Raw genomic sequence first — 20,452 nt, 5'->3', positions numbered from 1 at the left:
TGTCTTTTAATTCCACAAATCTTCCTAGTTCTAACTGTTTATTTTGTGTGTGTGCACACGTGCTTATCATCCCAAAGACATTTTCTACTTCAAGTGCACCTTAATTTTTCATGCAACTACAGCTTATTGGTTGTAAAACCCAGCATGGATTTCAAGAAAGTTTATCACAGATGAATAAAAGAACAGTGGTACCCAACAATTTTGAATAAAAAAACTCCCAAAACATTGCTTTGCTCAGCAGTAGGAACAGCCCCCAAACCCAAACTCTGGGATCAGGAACTGCAAATGAAGAAGCTCACACAAAATAAGCAACTGCACAGTGCTGGCAGATCCCAAAGGAGTCCCTGGGAGTCCCCTGGGAGTCCTGAGCCATGGCACAGGGTAGAGGTCCACACTTTGGTGGCTTCATTGTGTCAGGAAAGCACAGCCCAGTACCTATCATCCATTTTTCAGACTAATCCCACAACTATGCCAAGCATTTCACCAGTAGCTATGCAACTAATGGAAACCTATTTCCCATTACTCAAATTACCTGGAAAAAGGGTTTCTGCAAGTAATGCAGAGTGCACTGCAAATCCCCTCAAATGGAATGTGAGCAGATCAGAGGGGAATAATTTGCATTTTTCATAAAGACTTTTAACTACTTTCACTAAAATTATTATGCTATCCAGTGAAATGCTCCTTACTCACTGTTCCCCACATATAATGGAAATCTTTAAGTTTACCACACTCCTCTCCCAGCTGATGTTTTATCAGGTGAGAGTGATCCTTTTGACATTGTTTCATAAGCACCAAACCCAGCAAGGGCTGGTTTCCTACACACTGGATTTAAAGGAGGTACAGCACCATGCTCCATCCCCCTCCCGTGCCCCAAAAACCACCTCCTGTCCCCATCAGCACCACTTCCCCTTCATTTCCACTTTCCTAACATGCCATGGGAAGTACATCCTTCTCCTATTGCCTTCCCAACTAATGCTATTCCCAGTTAGCTTTCAGGACAGTCCCTACAACCCCATATGGACAAACACTTTGGATAACAGAATCTCTCTGCAGTCTCCTTACAGTGGAGCTGTCAATGGGAAACATCCTGGGTGTGCACAGAACCCAGGGCTGAGGATGGGGAAAAAAAGAGGCAAAATTAACAAACCTCTTAACGACAGGAAGATACACACCTCAGCTCCAGGAAAGAGGACACTAAAAACAAAAAACTAAGGTCTAGGGACAGAAAAGTAGAGCCCAGCAAAACAAGACAGAGCCTTCAAACAGATGAGACTCACTCTGCTGGTTTATTTGCTTTCTTACTTACCCAGCTGAGTAAAAGGATGAGCCCATCTGCATCCCCCACACTGTCTCCTTAGAAACAGTGTCAAGCAAATGAAGCTCACCCCTTAGCACCCAACCACCTGAACAAAAAGGTTGGAGACTCAATCCCACACCTGCACCCAGCTTGCAGCTTTAACTCACAACCAGCCATGCAGCCACCTCTGACTATTAACAGCATCACTCCTGCACTTCTCAGAATTATCTGTGATCAGACTTAAAGAGTGACTGAGGAGTGTGGCAACACCACAAGAAAGGGAGGATCATCACAAATATCACCACGTTCTGACTCAAACTCCAGGTGTATTTCCTCCTCTTGTTTATGCTGTTATAGAGCAGGACCTGCAGACAGAAATCTACCCTAAAAACCTTTACATGCCCTGACTTTTTTTTCTGAAGTTGAGACTAGGCACAGCTTATTAGAAAGCAATGCTGTGTTACACAGGTACTGAGCTGCCAGAACAAAAATATTCATGCAACAGCACAGCAACTAAAATAGAATGACATCCTACAGCCTATCTAATATGGAAACTTTCCACAAAGACAGTAAAATAATTGTTATCAATTAGTAATAAACATAACAAAGTTCCTTTTGGTTCTCATATGCATTTAACACACTATTGCAAAATAGCTTCCCTCTTTGCCCTCTTCATATCAGCTCATGATTTAAATATACATCAGTCCATGGAAAAGACAATCACAGAAGGGGGTACCACAAAAGAAAGAACAGAGACTGTCTGGAGGTTATATATGCATAAGATCAGACATGTCTGAGCTACCTAATAACCTTAAAGGATTTTAGGTGATCAAGTTGCAAAAATGCCCAAAAGTATTTTTATCCTTCACAACCTACATCTGCCTTTCAAGCTAAAAGTGCTTTCTGAGGAGTGACCTTGCTGAATACTCCCTGGTTTACCTGGTTTTTTTTACCCCTGTATTTACCTGTTTTACATGAGCCTTCTTCTTCCCACCCTCACTACAGCAGTTGGGTACAATGTGCATTTTCAGATGTAACTTCACAGCTGCAAATATTTCCCCTGCCCAATCCACAAAGCTGCTGCCCTGAATTAAAGATGAGCATCAAGAGAGTGCACGAACTTATGACCTGCTTGCTTTATTACTTCTCTTACAGGAAACAAATGCTCCTTTATACACTACTTTATACTTTAAATAAATAAATCTTTTATGTATTTAAATACTTTAAACTCCTACTCTGGATTTCAGATCCAACTTTCACAGAAGGCCAGGTTGGAAGAGACCTCGGTGATCAACTTTGGACCAATTTTTCAGACAGCTTCAGTTTTCAACTTTTCAGCAGCTTGGTCCTGCAACTGTCAATCACTTTACATTTTGGATAATTCAATCCCTTCTGGACTCCATTCTCATGAAAAAGGAGGCTTGGAGAGCCTAAAACTGCTGTCAGCCCACAAGTCAAGCAATCTCCATCTCCAGTGGTGCAACAAGACAAACACACAACCTGAAATGCCTACAGCTATTGAGTGAGGGCCATGGCAAATGAAAGCAGCACCTCCTGCAGAAATCTCCACTCCATACACTTAAAACCATCACTAAATCAAAGGGATAGATTGATGTACCCCAGCTAAATCAAGTGATCAAACTGTGATCAAGTGATCACTTGAAGTGATCACATCAAAAAGGCTCCTGGAGACAGAGATCAAAACAAACAAATAATGCACCACTGAACCTTCTTCTTTAGTCCAAAGCCTGCAGTAAACTTCCAAGATACAAATTTGCAACAAGAGCCCAACTCAGTGCCTGCACATCCATCCAGACCAGCAACCACCCCATCTCTAACCACCCCATGAAAACAGTTCCAAGTCAGGTAACACCAGAGCAGGCTTCCTTCAGCAGGACAGGCTGCCACCAGCAGAGCTGTCACCCATGGGAAGCCAAGAAAATGTTTGTAAGTCACCATCAGGTCTCCAGACATTGCAGTTTCTGTTTGAGGGTGGGATGGCTCCATGCAGAAGCAAAACATTCCATGGCCAAATTCTCCTGATGTACTCACAGCTTCTCAGACTGGAGCCAGAAAACACTCCTGAAGGAACTGCTGCAGCCCTTCCCTTCCCTTCCCAACTTCCTAGTTCAGCCTGGCAGGGAATTGTCTTCACTGAAGTGTTTCTACATCATGACTCCTCTGCTAGCTTTCCAGTTCAACAGACATTCAGAGCTGGCCTACACATAGGGAGCTACATGAGCACAGTCCTAAAACAGCAGTCATGACTACTTAATTACACTCTGGAATCATAGTGTAAAAATAAAATTAAAAAATTTGGATTTACAATGCTGTCTTGTAATTAGGTGAAATGTTTGTTGAGACCAGCCCTTAAAACAGAAAGTTGTTTTTTTACCCTCCTGGAGGGAATGTAGAGAGTGTAACAAGGATGCCTGTGCAATTCTGAACCTATGGGGTTGTACTGGGAAGTCAACAACTCAGATATCAAAAAAAAAAAAATCAGATCTATCACCCTAACACCCACGTGCCAAGCACTTTAGTGGTGAGCAAGCATGCAGCCTCTCCAGATTCTATCAGCTTGTATCATATACTGTAAAACCTCTAAAAATATGCACCATGTTCAGCTCAACTTCCCCTTTCCACCCTTTCTCCAAGAAAAACAACATGACTTGAAAGAACCCTGGAGCTGCAAAGTGAAGAGTCCGGATACACAGAAGGAAAGGACAACCCAGTTTCATTTAATACACTAAAGCCTTTATAATGACAATCAAATTCCAAGCATGCATCTACACACATATGCATGCAAAGTGCCACTCAAAATTGCTTTGTACTAAAGGAAGCTCAGCCCCACGTATTCAAAACATATGGCAGAAGTCCATGTTCTCAGTTTCATACCAGCTTCTACTCTTATTTGCAATAATAAAACACAGAACAAGATGCCAGCCCAACCCCATGCAGTAAGAACAAAACAAAAAGTGGCAAATTCATAAACGTACAAGTGAAAAACCTATGTATTTTTTGCCAAGTCCCCATGCAACATGCACCAGTACAAAAATGGGTAGAAGCTGATAACTGGTGCAAACATCAACACTTTAATATCCTGCTTTATCTCAGAGTTAGCATGCTTGTAAAAACAAGTAGGTGGTTTTCTTGGGTTTGTTAATCCATCTTGTTTTCCAGTGATTACACTCTTATTTCTAAAGGTGGGTTACTCTGGAGAACACGATCAAAGCCCTGATGATCAAGCAGCAGGAGCAGACTTTAATATTGTCACCTTAAAAAGTCCCAAACTGTAACACTCTCAATAAACAAAGATTACTACATATTCATGTAGAAAACAAATAGATCATGTTACATTTTCTAATTTTCTAACATCTTCAAATGTGAAGAATTTGTATCTAGAAAGGCTCAAACAAAAAACTATGCTGTTTTGAGGTGAAAACCTCATTTTTAGCTGCCTCCAAAAATCCAGGTTCAATATTCCTCAAACTATAACCCTAAACTCCTGGAAAGGTCCATGTAACAGGATCATGGATTATACACGGACCTATGAAAAATTTGATATAAGATTTTATAAGCGCAAGCTCTTCTCTAGTAGTAAGAGACATTAAAAACCAAACAAAAATAAATAAGCTCAAACCTCTGAATGCCGTGTAATGGTTACAAACAAAAACTCAAATATCTACCACACAGACCTCTACTCAAGCTAAGAAATATCCTCCCCCCTTTTAGAGCAAAAACACTTGTATAAGTTAGTGACATGAAACCTGCTTGGACAAACTGATCACTGCTTGATCCAGTTAAAACTCTGAAACATTTAGGGACTTGGAACTACCCAAAGTTCTGCTGTTCTTTCTTTTTTATCACGCCAAAGAGGTGAAGAAAAATGCCTGTCCAGCTACCCCACATCATTCTTTTGCCCAATTTTTAGTGAAACAAGGTTTATGTAACTCTCATTACCCATGCATTAGTTCTTCCCTATTAACTCCTGAACCCTTTGTTTGATTTCAAACATTTCAGAGGGACAGAAGTCTCAAAGATAATTAAGTTCTGATCACCACTCCCTATCTTGAAATCAGCGATACTAAAACTACAGGAGAAAGTGAGAAAGGTAAAAGACATGATCAGGGATATGAAGTGGTTCCCATTTCAGAAACAATTAATAGACTAGATTTTAAAGCAAATCACTGGAGGTTCCACAGTGTTTGGGGGAATTATCAGAACTGCTTGGTTTCCTACACACCTCCTCTTATCGCTCTTGTCAGTGCTGTTCCAGGCAGGTCCTGGGCTCAATTAACTTCTGATTTTATCTATTATGGCCATGTGCATTCCCAAAAGTTTATCCTCTCTGCCAGGAAAGAAGGCAAGTATTCTGCCTAGCAGCAACAAGCCAGAGACTCAAGAGATCACAGCTCTGGATGAGACACAGAGTTCGTACAGAATCTTCCCCAGTAAAAGTGCAAAATTACAAAGGGGTGGGAAGAGGAAATGCCACCTCAGAGAAGAAAGAACACGAATTTCACATAAAGTCAAAGTGATTACTTCTGTTTCTTATGGCATTGTTGGCTGATTTCAGTGTGCAAGAGACTTATGGGTAAAAAAACCCCACAAAGGACACCAATTTGCTGGTGCTCTTCTTGATGGGTCACTTCCTGGATAAGAACTAAGCCACATTTGTGGTTAGTAGGTCAAGAGAGGTTCTCCTCCCCCTCTATTCTGCATTGGTGAGGCCGCACCTGGAGTATTGTGTCCAGTTCTGGGCCCCTCAGTTCAAGAAGGACAGGGAAGTGCTTGAAAGAGTCCAGCGCAGAGCTACTGAGATGATTAAGGGAGTGGAACATCTCCCTTATGAGGAAAGGCTGAGGGAGCTGGGTCTCTTTAGTTTGGAGAAAAGGAGACTGAGGGGTGACCTCATCAATGTTTTCAAATATGTAAGGGGTGAGTGTCAGGGAGATGGAGTTAGGCTTTTCTCAGTGGTGACCAGTGATAGGACAAGGGGTAATGGGTGTAAATTGGAGCATAGGAGGTTCAAGTTGAATATCAGAAAGAATTTTTTTACTGTAAGGGTGACGGAGCCCTGGAACAGGCTGCCCAGGGGGGTTGTGGAGTCTCCTTCACTGGAGACATTCAAAACCCACCTGGACACGTTCCTAGGGGATGTACTCTAGGGGGCCCTGCTCTGGCAGGGGGGGTTGGACTAGATGATCTTTCCAGGTCCCTTCCAACCCCTAGGATTCTATGATTCTATGATTTAAAAAACTTCTATTAGGGATGCCAGCTCAAAGGTAAGGTAGGGAAACTGTGAACAAAGAAGATTTGAGTAGAGAATTTGTGACAATGTTGGAAATAAACCAAATGCTTCCAAAGTACTACCTTAAGGATAAAGCAGCAGCTCTGATGCTAGGAATCAATTAGGGGAAGTAGAAGAAAATTCAATTTATCCTTTCAATACCCCAGCTGTAACTGAGGCACATTTGCATGTGGCACTGGTCCTTTTGGTTCACTAAGGCAGCTCCCTAAAGCTTCCTGCAGCCATACACTTAATCTTCCTGGAGAACCACTTGTTCTTCTGTTTTACATCAGATATTTCAGTACAATTCAAAGTCATCTGGACACAAAGCCTGCTTTATCTTACCCCTCCTGCCCCTTCAGTTCATGATGACGTGGCTAACAAATATTTTCTGCAGCAGTAAGATGGTGAACCTACATCTGGGTGGTACAGCTCTTTGTGGGGCTCTACCATGAACCAGGCTGTGGAAATAGTCCTGGCCTAAAAAAAAAATGAAAAACCTTTCTCTAAGATGGGTTGTAATGGAAAATCAGGACAGTCTAATTTACAGAAGAGCCAGAGAAACACTTGAGCAGATGGAGAATCTAGGAAGATGAGTGCCTCTTTAATCATGGGGAGAGTACTAGGGTGCAGGAGACAATGGCATTGGAATTCTCATTTCTCTGTTCCATTGCAATTCTCATTGCTAAAACATTGTATTCCAAAAGATACTTGGGTAGCACAGACGCTGACAAATCCACTTCATGTTCCATGCAAGTATCCCAAGAGCTGCAGAACAAGAACCTCTGAAGTACCAAGACATCAAGTTTGGCATCATTCTCAAGAAAAACAAGAAACAAGTTTTACTTTTCTATTTTGTTTAAGAGCACTGTTTGTCTTTATTTAGTAGAAGTGAATTAACTGCTTAGGCCATGGTATGGCAGTGTATTAAATGCAGGAGTAGAAGTTTCAGTGCCAGCTCAAAACCATCATGGCTTCACAGTGTAAAACGTGGATGAAGTACCAACTCCTGCCACATTTTTGCAGATGTTTCTTCAAACAAGAATGCCAGTGAAGCTGATTCATCCCCCTCCCTCTCATACCACCCCCTCAAGTTATGACAGCCTCTCCTTGGATGGAAGGAGCCACACGCATGGTAAACATGATTAGGAACTCATCCCAGCCAAAAACCTGTCCCCCAACCTAACATATAGATATATTTCCTGATTTCCTGATCTACTTCACTGCACACTGTGTTAGCCCAGCTAAGGAAGCAACAGGAGGAGAGTAACAAGTGCCTATGAGCAGGCACTGCTTAAATCAACACTGCTACTGAAAGAAACATCTGCAGAAATCATCTCACTCGCCTGGTTCCAGTTTGTGCAGGTATTGACAACTCTGTAAGGACAAACTCTGAGCTAAACCAGGTGCTTGCACCACTCTATGCTTGGTCAAGTATTGTCTGTCCTCCTATATCTTGCTTAAAAGTATGAAGTCCCCCAGTTAATCAGTGCACATCATGTGCAATTCCACAGGAATATTCCCATGGGCCACATCTGACACAAATCACAATTGGTGGTCTGGCAACAGGCAGAACCAGAGCTGTGAAATCCCAGACACCACAAAGACCAAACAGCTTGCAAGTAACACGTAAGTAAAAAACTGGAGAAACCTTTGGGTTTTGTTGGGGTTTTTTTGTTGGTTTTTTTTTTTTGTTGCTTGCAAACTCACTTTAGAGCTGCCAACTAACTTATTCACTGTACTTCATTGATCAACGTCAAGCGAAAATTATCTGAGGAACACTCCTCCTTCCTGAAAATTATCCAGCCAAAAAGCTGGAAAAGGAGAATGCGTGCCTGGTTCCTTCTGGACTGGGAGATGCAGCCTGAATCTTCACTGATACTTTACAAGTCCTTCCTCTGAAGGAGATTCATCTGCATCCCCCACTTGCTTCAGCAAGCAGAAACAGAGGTTTAATTAGGAGTGATACAACAAACAGATGTTTAATTCTGCATGAGACCATGAAGAAAACCTCATTCTTCAAGATTTAAGCCTTCCATTACAGCTTAAGGGGATAACAAATTGGGGAAGTCTTCATGGTTCTCACAAGACAAACTACTGGCACCCACATCCTCCAAGTAATGGAGATGTAGGTAAAGGACAAGTCCCCACACTGGCAGGAAACTTATCACCCCAAATCCAGGATCAGGGGGGGACTCCTCCATCAGGCCTCATCCAATGACCAAAGCTTTAAAGTGAGCTCAAACGTTCTGCACAGAGGTCAGGCTGAAATTTCAATTTTTTTGTTCTTCTTGAAGCACACAAGTCAATCAGAAGCAAGCCCTTAAAGACAGTGCTCTCCTGAGTTCTCTGTTGGGATAAAAAATGGGTTCCGTGCATCTTGAGGCATCAAATAGTGTTGAAATCACTAAGAATTATCAAAAAAAGACAAGTGTGCAGCACTAGCACGGGGGAGAGGAGAAGGCATTTCCTGAAGTTTCTAAACAGAACACTTCCTTCCTTAAATTCATCTTAGGCTTTACCATATATTTAAAGAAAATTAACAAAACACATGGAAATAAGCAGGTTGCCAGATTTAAAATTTTAATTTTGTTATGTTTCAATATCCAGCATCAGCTGAGGGGCTCACAATGTATTAACCTCCAGAACAGCTGTATCTCAGATCCTGCTGGACATGAGGAACTTGGGAGTCTGCAAGGGAGAATAAATTCAATCATTCATTTAAACACCTGGGCTCAAATCCCTTTGAACTGTGACATAACCAAGTTGTTTTTAAAAAAAGGGTGTGTCTTTTTTAATGTGAAAAATTCCTTTGCCTACTGAAATGCTTTCTTACATGTTAAATAATTACTGCAGCAACTCATTAGTTCTTGTTAACAATGGACAGGCCAACAGACCAAATTTGGTTTTACAAGTGAAGAAGAGAGGATCATACCAGACTTTAAAAAACACTTTGAAGCAAAAGCCTCTTTGTATACAAGATGTGCAGCAGTGAGCTCTAAGATACTAAAGACCCAGAACTGCAATCATAAAAAAAGAACATCTTTTCTCAACAATTCCAGTTATCTAAACCTCAGGGTGAACTCAGCCAAAGCAGCTGAGTTACCTGTTTGTGATTAAAAAAAATAATGAACTTGCAGAGCAATGAGGTACAGTGCAAAAACTCCTTAATTGGAGCAGAAGTGACACAAATCTAAGAGGTTACTTCTTGCCAGAGGATGTGTGGAACAACCAGGAGGTGATCTCCAATGGTTCATTCTCATGCTTTCAAGCAACCTCAAAGTGCTCAGTAGTTTATAACCCGAAGTAAAACAGTAACAGCAACCACCTTATACTCTCCTTGTCCTACTGGGAACAGATTAATTATTTAATATATTTATATTAAATAGCTATATTTAATATAAATTGTATTATATATTATATATTTAATATAAATTCCTCATTTAAAATCAGGATGTTAAAACATCCAAAGTTGCTTGAGAAGCAGCACCAGGATGCAAGTGAAAGGCAAATCTCTTGTATTCACCAAAAATCTCACTATTTAAACAAACAGAGATGCTTACACTTTAAAAGTCTCTTTTCCACAATTTCTTACCAAGTGTCTTTTATTCACCACCAGTGAAAGCCAAAACACCCCTACCCCAGCACTCCTGGCAGGCCACCCTGGCCCAGCCTCTCACACACCAGTCCAGGAACTGTTTAAAATCCCTTATCCAACAGAAAACCATCTCTGTTACTGGGCTGACTTTCCAAGAAGCCACCAAAGAGGCCACCAAGAGACTGAAGGAGTAGGTGAGCACCACCCTGCTGGGGACAAAGCCAGGGAGAACACAACCAGCTGTCCCCTCTTGGGCAGAAGCAAGCCCAGTGCTTTCACTCCATTTTGCCAGCTCCAAAAAGTTTTATGGATATTCCAAATCCACAGGGCATGCACCAGCACAATGCTTACAACATGCTTCCCACCAGGCAACCCCAGTTATTAATGAAAACTGTAGCAGATCAATATGGGGGAAGAAGGGAAGGAAGACTGTGAAACACAAGGAGATAAAGTTGTATAACCAGAAACAATGAAAGGAAGTGATGAAGAAACCCACGGCCTGGCTGGTGCTGAAAGGTGATAAGCTAGAAGCCATCCTATATTTATTAGGGCAAATGACAAGAGAAACCTATTAGTAAGTTGCAAGAATAAACTCTCATTTTTATTACCTTTACTTGCTATTTAATACCTCTCTCCACAGAATGCATTCTCAGATCAGGTTATTTTAAAATACTCAATTTCAGCTAAAAGTTAATAAAAAAACCCAAAACAAAACAACATTAAAAATCTCACAGCAAGCCCTCCTGCAACTCAAAATACAGACATGCTGATAACAAAGAAAGGGGGGGACAGGAAAGGGTTTACACATGCCCCTACAGTGAAATTATCTGAATTACATGCTCCAGATCTGGACTTAACAACAAGCTCCTATTCCTTAATAGCTCTGTACCTCAGTTCTTTCCCAGGAAAAGCACAGAACTTCCCTGACAACACTGTGATGTCCAGAGGAGCAGTGCATCCACCTGCTCACAGCTCTCTAGCAGCAGCATGGATGTTAGGAGCTGTATGCCACCAGGAGAGCCTGGATTCCACATGGGAGTATGGAAAAGGGGCAGGGGAATGGTCAAACTGTGGTCCCCAGCCAGGAATTAATAACAGAGAAATTATGCCATTCATAAAAACTAAAGTTGGGCTGGCTATGCTGAAAAGAGAAGTATGATTGCAGCACCAATACCAGGACTCATCTATTAAGGGAGAATTACTAAATTGTGGAGCTTCAGCCTCCAGCACACTGGAATAAAGCTGTTAGCAAACCTGGGTGCCCACTCCAGGCACTGTGGGGTCATATTTTTCACTCACTTCACTCCCATTAGATAAGTCTAGCATATGTGTGCTTGACTGACCTGTGATCACATCTTCCAGTGCCATTTAAACACAACTTCAGTGTCCCAAACTCAGCAGTGGGGGTAATCTTGTAGGCCAGTATGCTCCCAAATAAGAAGGTCACTTTTAAAAGTCAGGAACATATAAAGAAGCTTTTCATCTGAAGGCATAAATTGGCATTTGTCTCAGCAAGTGTTGGCTTCTTCCACCTTCCTTCCTCTCCTTTCTTTCCCCATCCCCTTGTTCCCAGCCCTCCCACTGAGCCCATTCAGCTGTTCACACAGTCCTACAGTAAACCAGATCAGGTAGCTGATGCAGATTAAAAATAATCCAGGAAAAAACAAAGGTTGAGGAGAAGGGGAGGTGGAAAATTACTAAACTCCTCAAATCAGTGCAAGATGGAAATGCAGAAATGGCTGTTCAACTGCATCAAGGGAACACCACAGGGGCATAAACCTGGGCAATTATTACCACTGAAGAAATCCTTGTGGTACTCCAGTTAAACTCTGCTGGGGAAGGTGGAGACAGAGTTACTGCTGGGCAGTCTCTTGATACCCAGATGACCTGTTCTCTGCCAGGCAGCTGACACAGCACTCTCCTGAAAGCAGAGCCTGGCACTAGCTAGAACAATGAACATCTCTCTCCCACATGCATTTTTTCATCAGAGGCCCCAGATTCCAGCTCAGAGGTCCCAAGCCTCTCAGATCTGGTGTTTATCCAACACTCCCATACAGTCTGGGATCCTGCAGGCTGCCAGTTCACTCCATAAAGCAGCAGGCCAGCCCACCACAACTCCTTCCAAGCAAAAGCAGCCTACTCACATCATCATTCTGCCATTTATTTCATGGCTGTGTAGCAGGTGTTCAGAAAACCTTTACTTCTACTACACTGGAGCAGGCAATTTCAGGATTTCCTTCTGGACAATGAGAAAGATCCCATACTTGATTTTGGCATTTGATATCCTGGCATCTTCATTTAAGAAGTTTCACATCTCCCTTAAGCAACTCCCATTTGTATCAGTAACCAACCCTCCCCCCATCATAAATGTGGAAACCTGGTAGGAAACAGTTGCTTTCTCTCAGCAGCTCCACACCACCAACCTATCCACAGAGTCTTACAACCATTCCAGAGACAGCTCCTAACCCCCCCAAAACACTCATTCTGCTACACAAGGCAGAGGAGAAGACTTGCACGCTGCCTTTAGCCCCCCACAGTGTATTCCTCAGCTCTTCTATCCAGGAACCACTGCACTTCACCATTAAAAAGAAGCAAGACACCTCATGACCTCTGGAAGAGCTGTCAACTGTGCATTTAAAATCAGTCTTTGCCAGAGAAGCACAGTGGGCCTCTGACTTTTAAATCAAAATTTAAATTTAAAAAAAAAAAAAAAAAAAAAATCTATCAAAATTCATGATGTTCCAGAAGGCCAGAAGTTCTGACCACCCTCCTTTCTCACTCAACATATACTTCCAGGAGCACTACTGATCTATAGTGAACAAGCTGCTTTTGGCAGCTGTTAGGTCTGGAGTTCATACAACACAACTTGGTAGCCACAAGACTAATAACAGATTATCTGCTGAATGTTTGTCCTCCAGTGGGAAGTGTATGAAATGACTGCACAAATCCCATTCAGGATTTAATCCTGCCCTGGAATTCACACACAACTTCAATGTACAAAACCTTTAGTGGGAGATAGCAGCACCAGAGGTCAGAAACAACTCAACAATACAAACTCTTCAGGCTGAACAGAGCACTCATACAGAAACAGCTGTATCCATCCATCCATGGATCTTGGTAATCTGTCACATCAAGACTTTATCCATATGGATAATAATGGAGCACTGTAACCTTGGCTATCAGCCAGCTGCCTTGTCCTCTGCCCAGAAAGGTTATGGAGTGAATCCTGGACGCAGTTTCCAGGACAAGAAGGTGACTGAGACCAAAATGGATTATACACCACAGACAAATCATGCCTGGCTAACCTGACTCCCCTCCTGGGATACAAAGAATGGCTGGGGGGAAAGCAGAGGATGTTGGACACCTTAACTTCATGTCAAAGGCCACGAGAAGTCTCCCAGAGGATCTTTTGAAGCAGTGCTGAACACCAGGCTCAGAGGGTGGTGATCAGCCCTCACAACCTTCACCTGGCTGCTGGTTACTAATGGCACCCCTGGTGGATCAACACTGGGGCCAGCCCTGCTCAGATGGTTTTTAATGACCTGGACAGTGACCAGAATACAACTTTCTGAAAGTCTGAGGACTTGGGAAAACCATACCACACACTGGAGGGCAGGGCTGCTATCCAGAGAGACATCAACAAGCTGGAAAACAGATTGATGAAAACCTCCAGAAGTTCAGCTACAGCCAGAGCAAAGCCTCACATCTGGGGTGGGATAACACCCTGCTAGGTACAGTCAGCAAAGCACTAATAAACCAACAAATTGCCCTGGTGCCAGCAGTGCACCCTTGCTTGCTGGTCAGCAGGACAAGGGAATGGATCCTGCCCCTTTGCTTAGAATTCCTCAGGCCACCTGGAGTGCTGGATCCAAGTGGGGCTCCCCAGCACAAGTCCCATACAGAAAGGAATCCAGCAGAGGCCACTGAGGTGGTGGTGGTGGTGGTGGTCAGTGCTGGAGCATGGGAAAGGCAGAGAGAGATGGGTGAGGTGAGCCTGGGAAAGAGAAGGCTCAGGGGGGATGTTACTGCTCCCTAAAACTACTGAGGGGGGGGTGTAGGGCCAGGATTTGCTCAGAGGATGCAGAGGGATAGGATGAGGGACAAGGGAACTGCCTGTGTGCCAAGCAGGGACACAGAAACAAGGATTTGCTATAAGCACAGCCAAACACTGGACAGAGCCCAAAGTAAGGGTGGTATCACCATCCTTAGAGATACCCAGAACCAGGCTGGACCCAGCCCTGAGCACTCTGCTCTACCAGGACAGGCTCCAGGTCAGCCCAGAGATCAGCAAAGTTCCCTGCTCACCACCTCTGGGGTGCACAGTATTTTGCCATATACAATATTGGAGACAACAGTCAGCACCAGAGTGGTGCCTGTAGCATTAAATGCCACAGAGCAATTCCCATGAAACAATTCCCTCTGCAAGTTACACCAAGAACCAAATTAAATTTCCACAAATCATCTCACCCTCCATCTTTCTACTCTCAGCATCTCCAAACCAACATAATGCTACATGCACCAGTACCAGCTTAGAGCAACCCAAGAAACAAAGCCAGGACAGCCAAGAGGTACACTTGATCCCTCTACAAAACCCATGTGCAACCAGAAAAGAGGTAACAATGTGGAAAAAAAAAACAAAACAAAAAAAACCCACCACATTTTTTTGAGCACAAAGTAAGGATAGGCCAGAAAAGCAGAAAGAACATGAAGTAGTTGTTGATGGAGAGCAGCCAGACAGGGTGGCTGGGCCACCTTTGCTGTATTTTTTCTCTTGTTTACTTTACTCCAGTTTTACAGAACTCCATGAGAAACAGGGCAGTCTGGAAAGGAGAGAACCTCCTCAAAAAAAAAAACCAACCAAACCCTAAAACATGTTTCCACAAATCCCATAGTCCTGAGGAGAAGGAAGCTTCACAGAACATCTTTTCTGAAGGAAAATGGCCGAGCACACATTCATGCCAGACCACCCTCAGTTTATATTCCATAAAACGCAGCCCCAAACCCTGTTGCCTCGCCTTTCCCTTCACGGGAGTCAAAACAAAGGACAATCAGACAGGAGCACAACCCCAACAGAAGACTAATGGGGAAGCACACAACAAAACAGCAAGGCTGGAAGGGGAGGCCAAGAGCAGCAGGACGTGCATCAGGCAGAGTGAGCGTGTGTGAGTGTGTGTGAGTATGTGTGTGTGTGTGTGTGTGTGAGTGTGTGTGAGTGTGAGAGTGTTAAAGTGTGAGAGTGTGAGAGTGAGTGCGTGTGTTTGTGTGAGTGTGTGTGTGAGTGTGTGTGAGAGTGTGTGTGAGAGTGTGTGTGAGAGTGTGTGTGAGAGTGTGTGTGAGAGTGTGTGAGAGTGTGTGTGAGTGTGTGTGTGAGTGTGTGTGTGTGTGAGAGTGTGTGTGAGAGTGTGTGTGAGTGTGAGTGTGTGAGAGTGTGTGTGAGTGTGTGAGAGTGTGTGTGAGTGTGAGTGTGAGAGAGTGTGAGAGTGTGAGAGTGTGAGAGTGTGAGTGTGAGAGTGTGAGTGTGTGAGTGTGTGAGTGTGTGTGTGTGTGTGTGTGAGTGTGTGTGTGAGTGTGTGTGTGAGTGTGTGTGTGAGTGTGTGTGTGAGTGTGTGTGTGAACGAGTGTGTGTGTGTGTGTGAGTGTGTGTGAGTGTGTGAGCGAGTGTGAGTGTGTGCGTACGTGTGTGTGTACGTGTGTGCCCCCATTATTGGCAGCCTCTGCCCATCTTTGTGCTCCTTCTCCCCTCAGCCAGCCCTCCTTGGTCCCCCACGCCTACAACCTCGCATGACCCCCATCTAACCACTCACTTCACTCCATCCCCGGGCTCCATCCCCGCTCCTCTTCCTCACGGCCCCTCTGGATCTCCCTCTCCTGCCTTTCCCCCACCCATCTCACCCTACCCCGGGGTTCCCCATCTGCCCGAGCACCCACCGTCCCTCACCATCTCCCTGCACCCTCCACCTCTATAGGGCTCCCCATCTCCACACGCTTAACCCCAGCCCCGCAACCCACAACCCCATCCCACAGAACCCCAGCACCCCCTCCCTTCTCACCCCACGCAAGGCCTTCCCCGCGCAGCCCCTTCACCCCGCATAACCCCGGCCAGGCCTCCCCTCACCCGCAGCTCCCCAGGCCCCTAACCCCGCTCCCTCCTCTCCCGATCCCTCCCGAGGCCTCACACCCTCCCGGGCTGCTCCCCTCCCGTTCCACCGCTCCCCTCCCGGCCTCCCGCCGCCCCGCCCCGGGCCTGCCCCGCCGCCTCGGCCCGACGGGCCCCCGGGGCGCCGCTCGCACGCAGGAGGGGAGCGAAGGGAGGGGAGGGAAGCGCGGTGGGGCCGAACCGGGCCACGGCGGGGCTGGGGTCTCCCGGGTGAGGGTCGGGAGAGAACCCGGGGGGGAGGGGGGGGCTTACCTCCCACCCGGTACATGTTGGCGGCCATGCCCGGGACGGGGCTGGGTGCGGGCCGCTCCCGCCGCCGCCGCCACCCCCTCCTCCTCCTCCTCCTCCTCCTCCAGGTGCCGGATCCGCTGGAAAATGGAGGCTGGAGCGGCCGGGCGGGGGAGGGGAGCGGGGGAATTAAAGGGGCCGCGCCGGCTGCCGCCCGGCCGAGAGGGAGAGAGAGAGGCGGGAGGCGGAGGGCGGGGCGGCGGCGGGCCCGGGGGCGGTGGGCCCGGGAGGAGAGAGGCCCGGCGGCGGCGGGAGGAGGAGGAGGAGGGAGGAGGAAGAAGGGGAGTGGGAGGGAAGGAGGCGGCCCCGCCGCCCAACCCGCAGCGTGTGAGGGCGGCGCGGCCTGCGCCCGGCGGGAAGGATGCGGGGCTGGCGGCGGGAGGGATGCGGGGCGGGCGGCGAGAAGGGTGCGGGGCTGGCGGCGGGCATCGCCTCACAGCCGCTCAGACAGCCTGTACTCAGCTGCCTGTGCTCGGCCCTCCTGATGCACACCAGGCCTGAGCACACGCACGCCGCCTGTACTCGGATACAGCCACCCTGACACACACACACACCCTACACACACACACCCCGGGCTGCTGACACCCACACCACACCGGTACCTCTGCCCGGTCCCGGTGTACACCTCTCCCGGCCTTCTCAGCCCTGCGAGAGTCCCAGGTCCTGCACACACCCCTACCCCATCTCGCTGAGGCATGGGGCTGCCTGTGTCACCTACTGTCCCCCCAGACACTGCCATGTGTCTGCCCTTCCTGGGTGTCAGCCTGAATCCCACAGAATCATCCGGGTTGGAAAGGAGCTCTGAGAGCATCAAGTCCAACCCTTGATCCACTCCCCCCGTGGTTCCCAGCCCATGGCACTCAGTGCCACATTCAGTCTCTCCTTAAAAACCTCCAGGGATGGAGAATCCACCCCCTCCCTGGGCAGCCCATCCCAGTGCCTGAGCACCCTCTCTGGAAAGAATTTCTTCCTAATATCCAACCTAACCCTCCCCTGGCAGAGCTGAAGCCCATGGCCTCTTGTCTGACTGATCTCTGCCTGGGAGCAGAGCCTGACCCCCCCTGGCTCCAACCTCCTTTCAGGGAGTTGTAAAGTGATGAGGTCTCCCCTGAGCCTCCTCTTCTCCAGCCTGAACACCCCCAGCTCCCTCAGCCCTTCCTCACAGGACTTGTGCTGGATCCCTTCACACCCTCCTTGCTTGGCCATCTTTGCTTTCCCTTGCCTCCTGACCTGGGGTTGTCACCATCCCTCCTTCACCCATATACACCTCCTCTCCAGCTGTACCGTCCTCAGGAGCCTGCAGCAGTCGGGTTGTTGAACAGCTGTCAGCTCCAGGTCACTCCTCACACCTCGCACATTGCTGCTGCCATTCCCTTTTCTAGAAGGGGTGACAGGATGACAGCAAAAACACCCCAAGAAAGCATCAGTCTCTGGTACACACCACCTTTTACTGTAGGTCCTGCAGCAAGGGCTGATGGTGTGCAGCAGAGCAGGTGACCACCCATCCCTCCAGGACTCACATGCATGGTCAAGGTTGGATGGTGAACCCCAACAAAGAACTACACCTTCAATAGTCAGCACAGGCAGAGCTGGGGTGACACTGGTGTCTGGGCACAGCAGGACATCTACAGTCACTCCTCAGCTCCAGCACAGAGAGCTGAAGAATCACCTGGTCTTGTCCAAGCCAGGTGTCAGCCCAGGACCCCCTCTCCTCACAATCAAACAGATTGTGATTATCAAAAAATACCTAAGGTAAAAAATACCTGTCTTGGAACTCCTTGCTGGGGTAAGTGGTTGGCAGTACAAATGTTCGGATGCTTCACCAGGGCTGGACACAGCCACATGATCCTGCTTGTTGCAAAGCCCTAAAACAGCTGCACGAGATCACCCAAAACCTTCACATCTGTCCAAATGTGTCCATTTAAAAAAGAAAAGGGCTTTTGTTAGGATTTGCTTTGTGTGTTAGGGAAAACAAAACAAAAAAAAAACAACAAACCACCAAATCTCTGGAAGTCCTCAGTAGGGCACAGGGCTCTGCTTTCATGTTTCCAACACATGCAAGGAGAGTTCTTCTGGGAGGGAAAAAATCAGTCAGCCAAAAAAATGTGATGTGCTGAGGGGCAGCACCTCGATGTTTCCTCCTTCCCAAGGCATCCCAGGAGCACTGCCAGGGGGGACAGGGCAGGGGGTGAGGGATGGCTCTCCCCAGGCTGCTTCTGCCCCCGTTCTGTGGAGTGGAAAATGATTCAGTAGGACACAAAAAAAATGATCCAGAATAAATGTTTCCAAATGGCATCGTGGGGCATTTGGGAGTTGAACACCAGGAGGCAGTCGGTCACGTGGCACTGACTGCTATTTTTTCCAGATGCAAAGTTGTTGTTTAAATGATAGTAACAAAAACCACATCAGAATTTCCTCTTCCAGGAAGCTCTGGGACTGTCAGGACTGTTCCTCTCCCAGGTGGTCACTGGGGCACTGAGCAATGGCAGGGAGAGGAGGTGATGCTGGGAATGAGTGGGCTCTTCATGGAATCACAGAATTATGGAATGTCAGGGGTTAGAAGAGATCCCTGAGTCCAAACCCCCTGACAAAGCAGGGTTACCCAGGGCAGGTCACCCAGGAACACATCCACACAGGTTTTGAAAGTCTCCAGAGGATGTCAGGGAATGATAGGACATGGGGGAATGGATATAAACTAGAGGAGGGGAGATTTAGATGGGAAGTAAGGAAGAAGTTCTTCCCCATGAGGGTGGTGAGACACTGGATGGTTGTCCAGAGAGGTGGCGGAAGCCCCATCCATCCCTGGAAGTTTTTAAGGCCAGGTTGGATGGGGCTCTCAGCTACCTGATTTGGTGGGAGGTGTCCCTGCCCATGGCAGGGGGGTGGAACTGGATGAGCTTAAAAGACCCCTTCCAACCCTGACAATTCTGTGACTCCACAACCTCCCTGGGCAGGCTGTGCCAGTGCTCCATCACACTCATGGGAAATAAGTTTCTCCTCATGTTGAGGTGGAATTTCCTATGTTCTAGCTCCAACCCCTAATTCCTTGTCCTGTTACTGGGCACCACTGAAAAGAGATTGGCCCCTTCCTCTTGGCACCCACCCCTCAGATATTTATAGACATCCATAAGCTCCCCTCTCAGCCTTCTTTTCTCAAGGCTGAACAGCCCCAGGGCTCTCAGTCTTTTTTCCCAGCAGAGATGCTCAAGTCCCTTCATCATCCTCATAGCTCTCCCTTGGACTCTCCAGTAGATCTCTGTCTCTCTTGAACTGGAGAGCCCAAAACTGGATCCAGTATTCCAGGTGTGGTCTGACCAGGGCAGAGTAGAGGGGGAAGAGAACTTCCCTGGATCTGCTGGACACACTTTTCCTCATGCACCCCAGGATACCATTATCAGGATGCTCTTGCCCACAAGGGCACATTGTTGACCCATGGGGAATTTGCTGTCCAATAGGACTCCAAAGTCTTTCTCCATGGAGCTGCTTTCCAGCAGACATCCCTTAATCTGTACTGGTGGTTGGGATTACTCCTCCCCAGATGCAGGACTCTGCACTTCATGAGGTTCAGCTCTGCCCAGATCTCTTTGGATGGCAGCTCAGCTTTCTGAGTTCTCAGCCACCCCTCCCAGCTCCACATCATCAGTGAACGTCCTGAGGGTACACTCCATCCCCTCCTCCAGAACAAAACTGGACCCAGTACTGATCCCTGGGGAACCCCACTGGCCACAGGCCTCCGACTTGACTTGTTGGAAAGAAACTCTTAAAAATGTTCCACTTCTGTCAAGTCTTGCCGAGTTCCACCTTCTGCCACCAAGCCCCACT

At 46.7% G+C, this 20,452-nt stretch overlaps 1 protein-coding gene across 5 annotated transcripts in view; it reads right to left on the bottom strand.

Moving 5' to 3' along the window:
- Positions 1–16,725, bottom strand: part of MTA1 (metastasis associated 1) — a 76,575-nt gene extending 59,850 nt beyond the window's left edge. For all 5 annotated transcript variants that reach the window (XR_011727232.1, XM_071751301.1, XM_071751300.1 and 2 more), the window contains exon 1: positions 16,595–16,725. Coding sequence is in view for 4 of the 5 variants with exons in the window: in XM_071751301.1 (XP_071607402.1) it covers positions 16,595–16,622 (28 nt within the window). In the remaining variant the exon portion in view is untranslated. The remainder of the gene's footprint in view (positions 1–16,594) is intronic.
- Between the last annotated feature and the right edge of the window lie 3,727 nt (positions 16,726–20,452).

The sequence above is a fragment of the Heliangelus exortis genome, chromosome 8, assembly GCF_036169615.1.
Source record: "Heliangelus exortis chromosome 8, bHelExo1.hap1, whole genome shotgun sequence".
NCBI lineage: Eukaryota > Metazoa > Chordata > Aves > Apodiformes > Trochilidae > Heliangelus > Heliangelus exortis.
The sequence above is the reverse complement of the archived record's forward strand: the minus strand, read 5'-3'. Positions and strand labels throughout refer to the sequence as shown.